This window comes from Trypanosoma brucei, chromosome 9 (genome assembly GCF_000210295.1).
Source record: "Trypanosoma brucei gambiense DAL972 chromosome 9, complete sequence".
NCBI classification, from domain to species: Eukaryota; Euglenozoa; class Kinetoplastea; order Trypanosomatida; family Trypanosomatidae; genus Trypanosoma; species Trypanosoma brucei.
In genome coordinates, this window is record NC_026742.1 from 1,904,214 (window position 1) to 1,916,152 (window position 11,939).

At 51.7% G+C, this 11,939-nt stretch overlaps 7 protein-coding genes across 7 annotated transcripts; all 7 read right to left on the bottom strand.

The window, feature by feature from the left end:
• Window positions 1-2: 2 nt before the first annotated feature.
• On the bottom strand, window positions 3-476 carry TbgDal_IX9000 (hypothetical protein, conserved; the record flags this gene model as incomplete). The annotated part of the gene is made up of 1 exon (XM_011778788.1): window positions 3-476. A coding segment is annotated over one exon (474 nt), but the record flags the coding sequence as incomplete, so codon positions are not given.
• Window positions 477-719: 243 nt separating this feature from the next.
• On the bottom strand, window positions 720-2,702 carry TbgDal_IX9010 (hypothetical protein, conserved; the record flags this gene model as incomplete). Its single annotated transcript, XM_011778789.1, has 1 exon — window positions 720-2,702. One exon carries the CDS (start codon window positions 2,700-2,702, stop codon window positions 720-722), a length of 1,983 nt encoding a protein of 660 aa, XP_011777091.1.
• Window positions 2,703-3,079: 377 nt separating this feature from the next.
• TbgDal_IX9020 (mismatch repair protein PMS1, putative) lies at window positions 3,080-5,446 on the bottom strand (the record flags this gene model as incomplete). Its single annotated transcript, XM_011778790.1, has 1 exon — window positions 3,080-5,446. The coding sequence occupies one exon, from the start codon at window positions 5,444-5,446 to the stop codon at window positions 3,080-3,082; it is 2,367 nt and encodes a 788-aa protein (XP_011777092.1).
• A 434-nt stretch (window positions 5,447-5,880) lies between these two features.
• On the bottom strand, window positions 5,881-6,312 carry TbgDal_IX9030 (60S ribosomal protein L26, putative; the record flags this gene model as incomplete). The annotated part of the gene is made up of 1 exon (XM_011778791.1): window positions 5,881-6,312. The coding sequence occupies one exon, from the start codon at window positions 6,310-6,312 to the stop codon at window positions 5,881-5,883; it is 432 nt and encodes a 143-aa protein (XP_011777093.1).
• A 1,122-nt stretch (window positions 6,313-7,434) lies between these two features.
• Window positions 7,435-8,517, bottom strand: TbgDal_IX9040 (leucine-rich repeat protein (LRRP), putative; the record flags this gene model as incomplete). The annotated part of the gene is made up of 1 exon (XM_011778792.1): window positions 7,435-8,517. The coding sequence occupies one exon, from the start codon at window positions 8,515-8,517 to the stop codon at window positions 7,435-7,437; it is 1,083 nt and encodes a 360-aa protein (XP_011777094.1).
• Window positions 8,518-8,954: 437 nt separating this feature from the next.
• On the bottom strand, window positions 8,955-10,043 carry TbgDal_IX9050 (RNA 3'-terminal phosphate cyclase-like protein,putative; the record flags this gene model as incomplete). The annotated part of the gene is made up of 1 exon (XM_011778793.1): window positions 8,955-10,043. The coding sequence occupies one exon, from the start codon at window positions 10,041-10,043 to the stop codon at window positions 8,955-8,957; it is 1,089 nt and encodes a 362-aa protein (XP_011777095.1).
• Window positions 10,044-10,453: 410 nt separating this feature from the next.
• Window positions 10,454-11,608, bottom strand: TbgDal_IX9060 (cyclophilin-like protein, putative; the record flags this gene model as incomplete). Its single annotated transcript, XM_011778794.1, has 1 exon — window positions 10,454-11,608. The coding sequence occupies one exon, from the start codon at window positions 11,606-11,608 to the stop codon at window positions 10,454-10,456; it is 1,155 nt and encodes a 384-aa protein (XP_011777096.1).
• Window positions 11,609-11,939: the final 331 nt, after the last annotated feature.

Genomic DNA, 11,939 nt, shown 5'->3' on the forward strand with positions numbered 1-11,939 from the left:
TCGACGGCCAGGCACTTCATCAGTAGTTCCTCCAAGTCACGCAGCTTAACGATGTTAGTACCGTGAGGATCCAAAAAGTCTATGATAGCCTCTGCTTCACAAGATGTTAATTCTGACGCAGCCGAGGTCGCGAGGATTATGCGGAATTCAGTTCGGCTTAGTTCCCCATTGCCCCGAACATCAAAGGCATCCCTGTAGCACTTTATGGTGGCGTCATCAAGCGCCCTCGTCCCCTCGAGCATAGCACACATCTGAAGAAATAACGGATATGTCACGCGGCCACACCACCCAGTGGTAACGGAAACGACCTGTTGCAAGTAGTGAGCAGTGGGATAGTAACCCATCTCGTGTGCTGCTGCCATAACAAAGCACGGTGGAATGAAAGCATCGCCATCAGGTGCGACAATATGAAAGGTGTTGAAAACGTCCCCAGCCATTGCCTTAATCACACCTGATCCCCTCGCTGAGACGGTCATTGGGAAGAATACGTATATATATATATATGTCAACTATACACAATAATAAGTGTTCAACAAGCCGAAGAAAAAAAAGAAAAGGGAAAGGGAAAGAAGCTATGCAAGAGCCTCCTGCTTCAGCGCGGCCATCCGCATTCAAGACACTTCACCAGAGCAAAGGAATACACCGGTCAGCTGAAAAAAAAGGATAAACAATAAGACTAATAAGAATAAACAATGTATCTATCGGGTGTCGCAACCTCCTCATAGAAGCTCACGGTGTCTGGCAATTTGCTCGTCTCTCAACCTAATTGCCTCCTGCAGTACGCTAATCTGCTCCGTTTGTGCTCTTAGAGTGTTATCCTTCGTAGCAAGCGCCACAAGCACTCGCTCGTTAATGCTCGTCAATTCAGCATTATGCTTTTGTTCTATGCTTCGTTGCTCTAAAGCGGCTGCGTTCTTCACAGCCTGGAGCTCTATGGTGACTTTCTCCAGCTCATGCTGCATGGCACCCACTTCCTCCACGTGTTTGATCTCAAACTGACGCAGTTTTCGCTGCCACTCCGAATCTAGCACATGCATCCTTGCCTCATCCTCAGCTCGTACTTTCTCCTGTATCTCCTTCACTCGCTGATTTGTTAAGTCCGAGGCTTCGCGCAAACGTGACATTTCTTCCTCCTTCCGTCCAATTTCCTCTACAACACTCCTCAAATTGCCCTGCAGCAGCTCGACTTCCGCCCGAAGCCGTTCATTTTCGCGACCCATCTGCGCACAGCGGTCGCGGAGGACGCTGTCGGCCCCATGTGATTCCATCAGGGTCTGTAGATGTTGCTGCTCTGCGCGACGGGTAACCTCTGCAACAGCGGCATCACGCTCCGCCTCGAATTTATGCCGTAACTCTTCCTCGCGAGCGGCCAAGTACTGCACATTGTACGCCTTCGTCTCTTGCTCCCGTCGGCTGAACTCCAGCATAAGTTTCTCTTTGAGGTCAGAAACAATCTGGTTCGAGTTGGCCGTAATGTTCGCTACCTCCCGGGCTACCTCTTCATGTATTTTTGCCTTTTCCGTTGCAGCGGCTTCACGTAAAGTGAACACCTCTTTTTGCAGCTGTGAAATTTCGCGCTGCATCGTATTCTTCCGGTCTTCTGCAAATATCTCCAAATCGTCGTGCTTCTGCTTAGCGAGGCGCCGCTCCTCCTCCAACTGGCGATTCACGCGGTCCATCTCCTCCTTGAGTCGATCCCGGAACTCCTGTTGCTCTCGAGCCCGAGTTGCAGATGCCTCACGCTCCAACCGCGCCCTGGACTCTTCGAGTGTCGCCTCCTTTGCCGCAATAACCTCATCCCGCTGTCGTAGTTCGTTCTCGAACTCTTCCCGCATACGCGCCTTTTCCGCCTTGTGCCTGTTCAACAACAACACGATATCAGGCTCTAACGACTGGAGGGTATTCTCCTTTATGCGTTTCGCCTCGGCTATCCTCCACTTCTCGCGAGCAGCCTTCTCCTGAGCTTGCCACCGGGTCTTAAGTTGCGCTATGGCGGTCGCGTTCGCAGACTCAAGTCTGGCGATCTCCTCCTCCCGCCGAGACATCTCTTGCCGTAGTTGAGACGTAACAGACTCCACTGCCTGGGTCAACTGCGACCTTTCGCGCTGAAACTCTTGCACCACGCGTTCGTAGTTGCGCTCCGTCTCCCGTAGCTTCTTGCGGAGCCCTTCCAGCTCGTTGCGAGCCGCGGCTTCCTGGCTTCCAAGACGCTCCGCCTCCCTCTCCCGCGCCATCTTGACTCGCTCCTTCAGTTCTTCGTTTTCAGCCCTCAGCTCATCATTGCTGAACTGTAAGGCAGATATTTTAGCCTTGATACCGTGGTAAACATCGCTGCGAACGTCGGGTCCACACCCTATTATGTGCGACGTAAGACATGAAGCCGAACCGCCAAACGGTGGTAATTGCGTAGAAGGCTGTAGTAGGGCAGCCGACGGTGCCAACGCCACACCACCATCCGAAATATTTGCTGGCATGTATACGTCACGGCACGCTGAAGGGCCAAATGATGCGGGAAACGGGGGTCTCGTAGAAACAACGTCATCTAGGTATGAAAGAATGTTCGACACCTTTGCCTCGTTAAGCTCCCTGAGGTCGGAAAAAACACTACTAGTCGCGGTTCCTCCACCCCCTGCCGTCAACCCCAACCCACCAGTTCCTGACATATGTCCAACTGGAACCCTCAATCCCTCACACACATCCATGCCAAACTACGCCGTCTTCCTCAAATGAGACCTACAAGGTTTGTTCAGGTGGTCGCCACCGACACCGCACAGCTGCTGCCGCTGGATTTCGTTTCCTTCCTTCCCTTTACCGTCAGGCAGATGAACCAAGGAAAGAAAATAGATCAAGTCGCGCAATGGAAAATCAGTTTAGAGAAAAATGAAGAACAACAATACCGAAATCAGTGAGTGGGAAAGCACGGGAGCAAGAGAACAATGACGAGCATTAGGTTCTGTGTAGAAAAAGCGACGCAAAAGCACGGGAAAAAAGCATATCAAAGAAACAACAACAGCAATGACGAAAACTAAGAAAAAAAGCAAACATAAGGTTTGGTGGTGCCCAGATAAATAAGTGAAACTCACGCACGGCGGGACTTCGTCATTAAGGAAACCAACGAAGAAATCTTGGAGACGTGCCGCACGGTCGGCCGCCCGTGTGGACAGTTCCACGGCTGTTCCAGCTCACCCATTCGGTCCACGACTGACCGCATTTTCTTCTCACTAAGCATCGTTCCAACCATAATGCTAGAACGGCATGCCTTAGTTGCCATTGAGTGCCACACACATCGCATCGGTTTACTGATCGTATTGTAATGCACTAACTGCCTAATCAGCTCTACGACGTTCTGCGGGTCCACAACCTCGTAAGGAATCACAGGCACTGATAGCACCAGCAACTTATTGGTGTCGTCACTCCGCTGCACGATGAAGCCGTGTTGCCGCAGTTCTTCAGCATGATCAACAGCCAAATCCACAGCCTGGGGCTCCATCGACACAGGTACTGGAGAAAAGAGGGGTTGTGGCCTGGCTACATAATGACTCATTAGATGTTCATAGTTGCCTTTCTCATCGGCAGCGTGCTGGTCGATCACAAAGATGTTGTCGTCCAGTGAAGTTACAATGAAGCCATGGTTGAACTGACCATGTACAACCATATTTTTGAACGACTCCTTCCCCAAATACAACGTGAGCTCCTCCTCGGTTTGTTTCTGAAGCCTCGAAAACTTTCGAACACCTCCCCCATCGGAAGGTTGGGACGGAGCCGCCCATTCTCCAAGGGAGTGAACCAGTGGCATCTCAGCCAAAACTGAAAATGGAGGAAACCTCACAGAAGAGCGAGGGGGACCGGGTCGCTGTTGATTCGTATCGTCGGTAACGTAATTCACAACTGCATCATCAGTCCCCATCATCTCTTCCGGTCCGAGCTCCCGGGGATCTTCTTCACCCCAGCTGCTATCATCAGTGTCACCGGTATTTCCTTCTTCCGCTGAGGACTCCAACCGCTGCCTCTTCTGGGTTGGCTCAAAGGTCAAGGGATACTCCAAGACTGATTCAACAGAACCTGCAGAACGCTCCGATGGTGCGCGGTTGGCGGTGCTGGTTGGGGAAGCGGTAGCATCAGGGGAGGATGTCCGTCCAATAGGCGAGCTTCCAGACAACAGTTGACTTAAGCAAACGGAGGGCTGCACCTGCGCCACCGCAGCATTGTCAATAAGGTTGTCTCCCTGCGATGTTTCCCGCCGCTGATAGATGAACTGTGCAATAGATGTAGCAGAAAGAGGCGTTTGAGTAGGCATTGTCTCCTGTGTGTTCCTGCGCTCCGGTACGTGTCTCCATCCGCCTTCGTTGCGCACGGGCAGATCTATTCCGTCAGTTGATGCCTGGAACGTTCGAAGACCCCATGTACGAACCTCCCCAGCATGTCTCTCCTCATCCGAAATGAGAACTTTGCGTTTGTCAGGAACTAAATTCACATCGTAGGGAAGTGACTCACCAGAGCTGACATGCAGGAAGAAGGCAGGAAATGTGCGCTGCGCGGCGTTTGGCAGGGATTCGGCGTAGGCATCGTTAACCGCCTTGGCCATCATGGGGAGGTCAACAAGCCTCCCATCCAGTGCAAACACTTGCATATCGGAGGAAAGTCTGCCGGCATTCCCCTTCGAAACATAACCCGTAATTGTCCCAAAAGTCAGTTCCCACTCCACACGCTCCATGTTGGCGATAACACGTCCACCGTACGCCTCAGCAAGGGCTCGCTGGGGGTCGCCCGTCCCCGTCAACGACACCAGAGTAACGGGGGCACTGTCAGGTCCCGCACGATGGGTCATCAACAAGCGTACGTGGGGGTGTGAAAGGGCGTACTGCTTCATCAGTAGGGTAGCGGCGAGAAGCTGCTTCTTCCTACCCCGTACGAAATCCTTGTGACGCACCGGAAGAGCCGCAAAGAGTTTGCTAACGACAACGGTTGTGCCTACGTCCCTCCGTTCACTCGTTACCTTTACAGTCGTACGGCGGGAATTACTGTCGTACGCGATCAGTAGTGCAGTAGGTCGGGTTGATTCTGACATTGTGCATATGGACAACTCGCTAAGGTGAGCCAAAGAGTGGAGCGCTTCGCCACGAAAACCCAGTGTTTGCGCCGCCTGCGACGAAAGACCACTGTCGCCCCCCCTTCGTTTTGTTGTCGCCCTCGAGGCTAGCAGGGGCAGGGAAGCATCCTCTTTCAGTCGGCCCTCGCTGTCTAGCAGATAAGATAAGTCCATGCCACTTCCATCATCTTCCACGGTAATATTTCCAGCGCCGCTATCCTCCACACGTATTGCAACGGTACGGGCACCGGCATCTAGGCTATTCTCTACCAACTCTTTCACGACGCTGGAAAGATTCGTAATTACCTGCCCTGCACTCAACTTGCGCGAACTTCCCTCGTCCAAAAGGGTAATCATGCCCCTTGCTTACCTCTTTCTTCACAACCTTCTCCCCCCCACTATGGGCGTTGCTCTATCTTCAAATTTATACGCTGTTTCAATTCCGCAAGGAGGAAATTGAAGTCTTTGGTGTCTCAGGATCATAGAAAGGTTTCTCCGACTGAGTGGCGGAAGAAATAGAAAGCTTGGAGGAAAGGAAAGAAAGATCAGGGGGAAACGAAAATAAATGTTTGATCCTCTTTCTCAAACCGAGACCAGGGTTCGGCAACAAGCGCGCAATGGTGCACGTGTGGGGGGGGGGGCAGCAGTGTGGCTCCACATCGAGTCGTAAAAAGAGACGTTAGCACAGAAAAATGAAGAATAAACGTCAGAAATATCACGAGGTGTTCCTAAGTGAAACAGCAGGTAAAGAAGTCGGTAAACCTCGGTGGCTCCGTAGACCCCCGTCTTCTTTAGTCCATCTGCTGCATGGCCTTCTCAGCAGCGGTCACCTTTCCCTTTGATTTGTCGGTCTTCGTGCTGCGGTCCTTGCGCTCGAGGATTGCCTTCCGCCTGGTGTTGAGCTTCAGTTTCGTGATTTCCACGTTGGAGGTGTGTACACCGACGGGAACGGTGGTGCCGTTCGCCTTCTCGCAACTCACCTTGTCAATGTGAATAACCCACTTGAGGCGGTAGCATGCGGTGACTCTGCCCTCACGGCCCTTGAACTTCCCACGCTTAACACGCACCTCGTCGTCCTTGCGCACAGGCATCGAGCGCACGTTGTACTTGGCGCGTAGCTCCTTAGAGAGTGGGGCACTCATGAGGATGCGGCGGACATGACTGGGCGCTTGGAAGTGTGCGCGACGGGCCTTTCGGCGGTTCCTGCACTTGATGCCAACCATAGCTCACACCTAGAAACACTTCGGTTACACAGTAGAGGGAGCCGTGAAATAATGTAAGAGGGAGTGGGAAACAGTTTGCTTCCTAGGAAATCACAGAGCAAAAACACCCACGAGTTTACACATCACAAACGCGAGTAAGGCAGTTCTATGACGTCGCAGAGAGACAACTCATCATTATGCTACAGACGGTAGGGCGGGTTTTTTGACCAGTTCAACGAGGGGAAGATGACAAAGGGCTCGCAAACGGGGAAGTGGGAGACAGGTGGCACCAGGGATCCCATCGACGTGACCGACGTGACATGTGCCTCATGGAACAACGCCAGGAATTCCATTGGCAACCCACACATAAATGCACAGGGGTCTCTACATCCCTTCCCAGCCATCACGTAGCACACGACAGGAAGCGCCCCTCACCACGCGATAGTTAAAGGTCTCTACCACTAGGGGAGGGTCGGAGGCAAAGGGGTTTCCGACATTCTTGGGCTGTCATTGATGAGGGTTTATGACCTTCAGCCCAGATGTGCCCACGAACCAACACCAACACACAGTGTCACGCAACGGTTCGGAACGAAACCATCCCTCAAACCCTTCTCCCGCAATAGGTGTAGAAAGGTTGGCGACAACCGCATATTACAATTGCAATCTTCCCCTTCTTAGATACCCCGCACCTCCACAAAGGCAGATGTGCGGATGGACATACACACTGTTATGGGCAGGGAAATCACACGAACCCCCTCCCTAAATGGGAGTTCCCATGAGGCCTTGCACCAACGGCCTGCTTGTAAACAAGGGAGGTCTCACGGGCCGCCGAAAAACAAAACGACAACAGCTATGCCCGCAAACATACGCACAAATACACACACGCAGTATATACGTATATGTGCATACTTTACAGGAGAACGGAAAATGGATGAAGGGGAGAAAAACATTCGGAACAGCGTTCGATTGCGGCCACTGAAAGCAAAAAGAGGATGAGCAACAGAGCCGCTCCACATCCTAAGATGGTCCCTTCTTTCCCCTCCCTCTCACCCAGCCCCCCCCCTCATTCCCTCCTCTTCTCCACTCCATATACCGCACTGCAACCTATTTTTTCCTTTTTTCCTTCTCTTGTGCATATCATTTTTAAGCAAAACCAGTGGACTGGTTCAGTCTATGGGCAACGAGAGAGGCATGGGTTTGAACAAATGTTTGCTCAAGCTCTGCCACAGGCTCCTTTAGAGAAACCTCCTCCCCTCTCAGTTCATTTATCTCCCTTCCCAACCTCTCCAGCTCCAGTGCCTGGGAATCAATGACACCCGCGCACGCGGACACCTGCTCCCTCAGAATCTTCTTCTGATAACGCAACTGTTGTTCCGATTTCTCAGAACCCTCCAAAAGTCTCAAGAGCTCATTCACCCTTGCCTCTAAGCAGCGAACCTCCATGTCCTGTCCATTCCTGCTCGTAGCCCGGCGAGTGGCCGATGAATTGGACAAGGTGTCGCACGCAGATTTCGATGTTGATTGGTCTTCAGCTGCCCTTGCGCTCCTAGAGCGATGTACCTTGAACATTTGATTTCCTGAGGCTTGCGAAAGTGGAGTTCGGTCAAGGCGCGCGAGCCTCGGCAGTGCCTCTAAAAGCATCGGAACGGCCTTGGGTTCGCACATGACAGGATTCCCCCTCAACTCAAGGTGACGCAGCCCCCGCATGCTCTTCAGATACGGCAATTCATTTGGGTCTTCAACGCGGTTAGAACTCAAATCAAGAGTATGAAGCTGCTGAAGACCAACGAATGGGCACATCGAATCGATCAAATTACCTTGGCACGACAACGTCGTCAGAAATTTTGGTAACTCACCAAGGTTAGGACTAGTGATAGTATTGAAACTGATATTCAATTCCTGCAACTTGGGGCTGGCTGCAGCCAACCCCCACAGACCTCGCAATGCGTTGTGCGACAAGTTCAGGCTCGTTAATGAGCTGGGAAGGAAAGCAACGTCGAACGTCTGAAGGGAATTGTTTGACAGATTTAACACCGCCAAACCCGCCAACAAGTTCCCACCGATAAAGGTTGTAATGTTGTTGTGGGACAAATCCAACGTCCGTATAGCTAAGTGCCGCTGATTTTTTGATGCACCCCCCTCGTAGAAAGCGCCATCAGACGCCCCGTGCAGCAGAGTCGAGGCGTCAAAACTCTGAATGCCCCGTCTAGTCAGTGTCAGTTCCATAGCTCCCCCCTCCACGCAACTGAACGTGATACGCCGCCACTCTACGGTGCGGTAGATGCGCTGAGGTCACAAAGCCGTGCCCTCGTGGTTTAAGGGCCCTACAAGCGACTTATTATGTTAATAAGGTATGGTTTTTATGCCAGCACAAAGAAGAAAACAGAGAATACCCATAATGAAGGTGGTACTAAGCATATGTGGCAAATGTCCTCACAGTGGGTTTCATAACCTTTTGCCCACTCCAATCACTCGCATCTTTTCCTGCCTTAGACAGGGAACCGTCACTGCAAGCTGTCTCTCCTTACTCATTTTTCTGCGTTACTGTTGCTAAAGTTTAATTTTTAACCGTTTATTAAACAAAACACTAGGGAGTTCCTCCTCAAGACAAGCAACGAGACAAGGAGGAACGGTAAAAGTGGCGGAAGGCATGGTACTGGCCTCTATCCACTCTTCTTCCAGACATTCACCATGTTACTTCCCACACATGTAATGAGAGTTGTGGGAGGCAAGTCCTTCCCAACTGAGGACCACTCCTGCTTTGTTGCGCACGACACCCCGAAGTACATCTCCAATAACATCACCGCAGAAACCAAACCACACGTAAATTGGCCAAACCGAACCGTGGACACTTCGTCTGGGCTGAGCCCCATGAGAAGCAGTACCAGCATTTGGTGGTGGGCATCAACGCATCCACACTCAAATACTTGGTCTAACAACAACTCGGCGGCGCGCTTCCCAACATCTTCAGGAAGCTCTTTAGGCGCCGCGGTGGACTCCTGTGAGATGACACACTGTTTGCTGGTCGTCTCTGCAACAAGAACGACCCCGTAGCCACTGGATCGGTCCCCGTACGACCCCTTACTGTTGTCCATATCCGTCACAACATAGACGTCAGGGAGCAGATTCAATAGAACACCCTTAGCAGCTGTGGCCGCTCGTTGAACAAGGTCCGCTGCCACACGTGCACCAAACGAAATTCCACGAATGCGTCGGACCCGTCCCCTCACCACGGCCTCCGCTGCTGTTAGACGCCTCACAGCTTTGCATTGCACTTCGATAGCACCACCACCACCTGGATATACCCCACGGCGTATAATCCGCACGCTGCAGTCTACGCCAAAGAGCTGTAACCAACGTGTGGTTACAGTCCGCAAGGTATCGACAGAAAGGTCCTCTTCACTTTGCGTTGACCCGACAAGAGTAAGTCGCGTGTCAAACTTCGCAAATGGAAGAAGAAGCAAAGCGGCTTCAGCAATGTAAGTTACGCATCGGCAGCTCGGGACTTCATGCGAAAAAGTACCGCCAAGTATCATACCGGGGTAGAACGTCAGCGCAGTGTTACTGTCCGTACATTCAAACTTCGAGCCACTCGTCACACGGTCAATGAACTTGAGGAAGTTCGCCTCAGCCAACTGGATACCCTGGGGTTCGTCATCGTCGTGAATGCCCAAAATTCGGATTGGTTTGCTAGTGAGTATGCTGCACACAATATGATGACGAAAGAGGCTGCTTCCCTCGAACGTTAGCATCCCTCCAACAAGTCTTTGTTTAGCATTTAACAGGAAAAAGCGAAGATAAGTAGTAAAAGGCAGGAAAACAAAGAAAGAGAGGGACGTATTTCAACACAGCAATATATATGCCTTGGAGACGGGGTAGCCGTTTATTCGCCAACTCCTCCGTAGGGCCGAGAAGTCATGGAAAGCCAATTAACGATAAAGGAAAGAGGCAAAATAGAGCACACCACGCAGACCTGTGTACAAAACGAGACGATTTCCCTTATGCGTCCGCTCCACCAACCTCACACCGCAGCCAACCTTGTAAATACTACTCTGTTTGATGCCTTGCATGTCAGCACCTCTTAGTATTGCGATCTCACCCAACAACTCTCCGGAAGGTCATATGGGCGGCTCTACCCTTTTGTGGAAGTGAAAGAATTCTACTACAAGAACCTCCACCAAGGCGTTGGGGGATTTGAACCACTATTAAAAGACCCCGCCTCCCTAGCCTCCTCAGCACTAGTGCCTTTGTCAGAGCTCTCCAGGAAATTGTAGGAAATTTTCCTGCCAAATTTCTCCTCATCGTATCCGTGGGATATGCTCTTATACAGCTTCCACGGCATAGGGACGATATGGGACTTAGCCAGTGTGCACAGTTCTCCGCATTCCACGACGATGAACTCCTTTTTCGGCGAATTACCGTGTTTGGAGCCTGCGGAGTTAATGCGCTCGATAACGTCGAAACCTCCAATGACCAAAGCGAATATTTGAGGAGCGTAGTCTCCCGCGGAAACGTGGATGGCAAAGTTTGGACTCTCCTTGTTTGTCCCATATGCGATGGACGACAGCGCCCCACGCCACGACCCCGTACCCAAGTATTCTGTTGGTAAATAGTGGGGGCTGAAGCCAGGTACATCGTGAGTCATCTCCCTGCCGTCACCAAATATGAGGCAATGCCGTGGGACAATGGCGCTCAGTTGCATACCCCGAAAGGATTCGCCGTTCCCTCCACTTCCCGTGCAGCGGCGATGAAAGTACTCACAGTAGTGGGGACAGTTCTCGTTAAGCAACCCAATCACTATTCGACCAATGTCCATCCCATTCTCGGTAATATCAAAGTAGACTACGCTGCCTATTCGTAAGTCAGCTGGCATATGGTCCACGCCACGCAACATACGTTCGCTGGAAAGTTGCGTCCGATAAAATACGTAAAGAATGATAAGCAACAGAAAGAATATACCTAGGCGAATCACCGTCATGATAATGGCGTACTGCCGCGCATGCTCCTCACACCAAGCCATCATTACAAGTTCGAGGTCAGTCAGGACGCGTCGCGGAAGGGGAACCTCCTCTATAAGAGTTAGCGGTAATCTCTTCACGCGCGTCACTGCGTTACCACCGTCGTCGTGTATGACAATGGGGCCAACCCCCGCCGACCGGTCACCACAGCCGCTCCCCTGCAGCCACCGAGCCGAACCACAGATGCGCGCTCGCTGATGCTGAAGGGGTAATTTGACTACCACAACTCGGCCCAGAGTCGTGCCGTGTAGGGCCCTCACAGGCCCTATGTGTGGCACCCGTCGAACGAGCGCGCTCATGGGGAACTAATTAGTTACGATTACCGTTGTTACGCTTCTACGTAATGACTTCTTTTTCACTGATACGAGACGAAAAAATCTTGTTGCGAAGCTGGACACCCTCCGTAAATAGGTTGGCAGCTTACCAACGCCCTCAAACTCGTTTACCCGACCTGACCGCCACAGGTTCAGACTCGAGAGTGATGCTAAGATAGGTAAATTGGCAGAGAACAAACAAAATGAAGATTTTATCCCCTAATGAAGGTAACGTGACGTGAAGATCAGTGAAACGCGGATGCCACCAGGCTTCCCCCCTTCCCCCAACCCCTCCACAGATGCATCCGTGCCGACA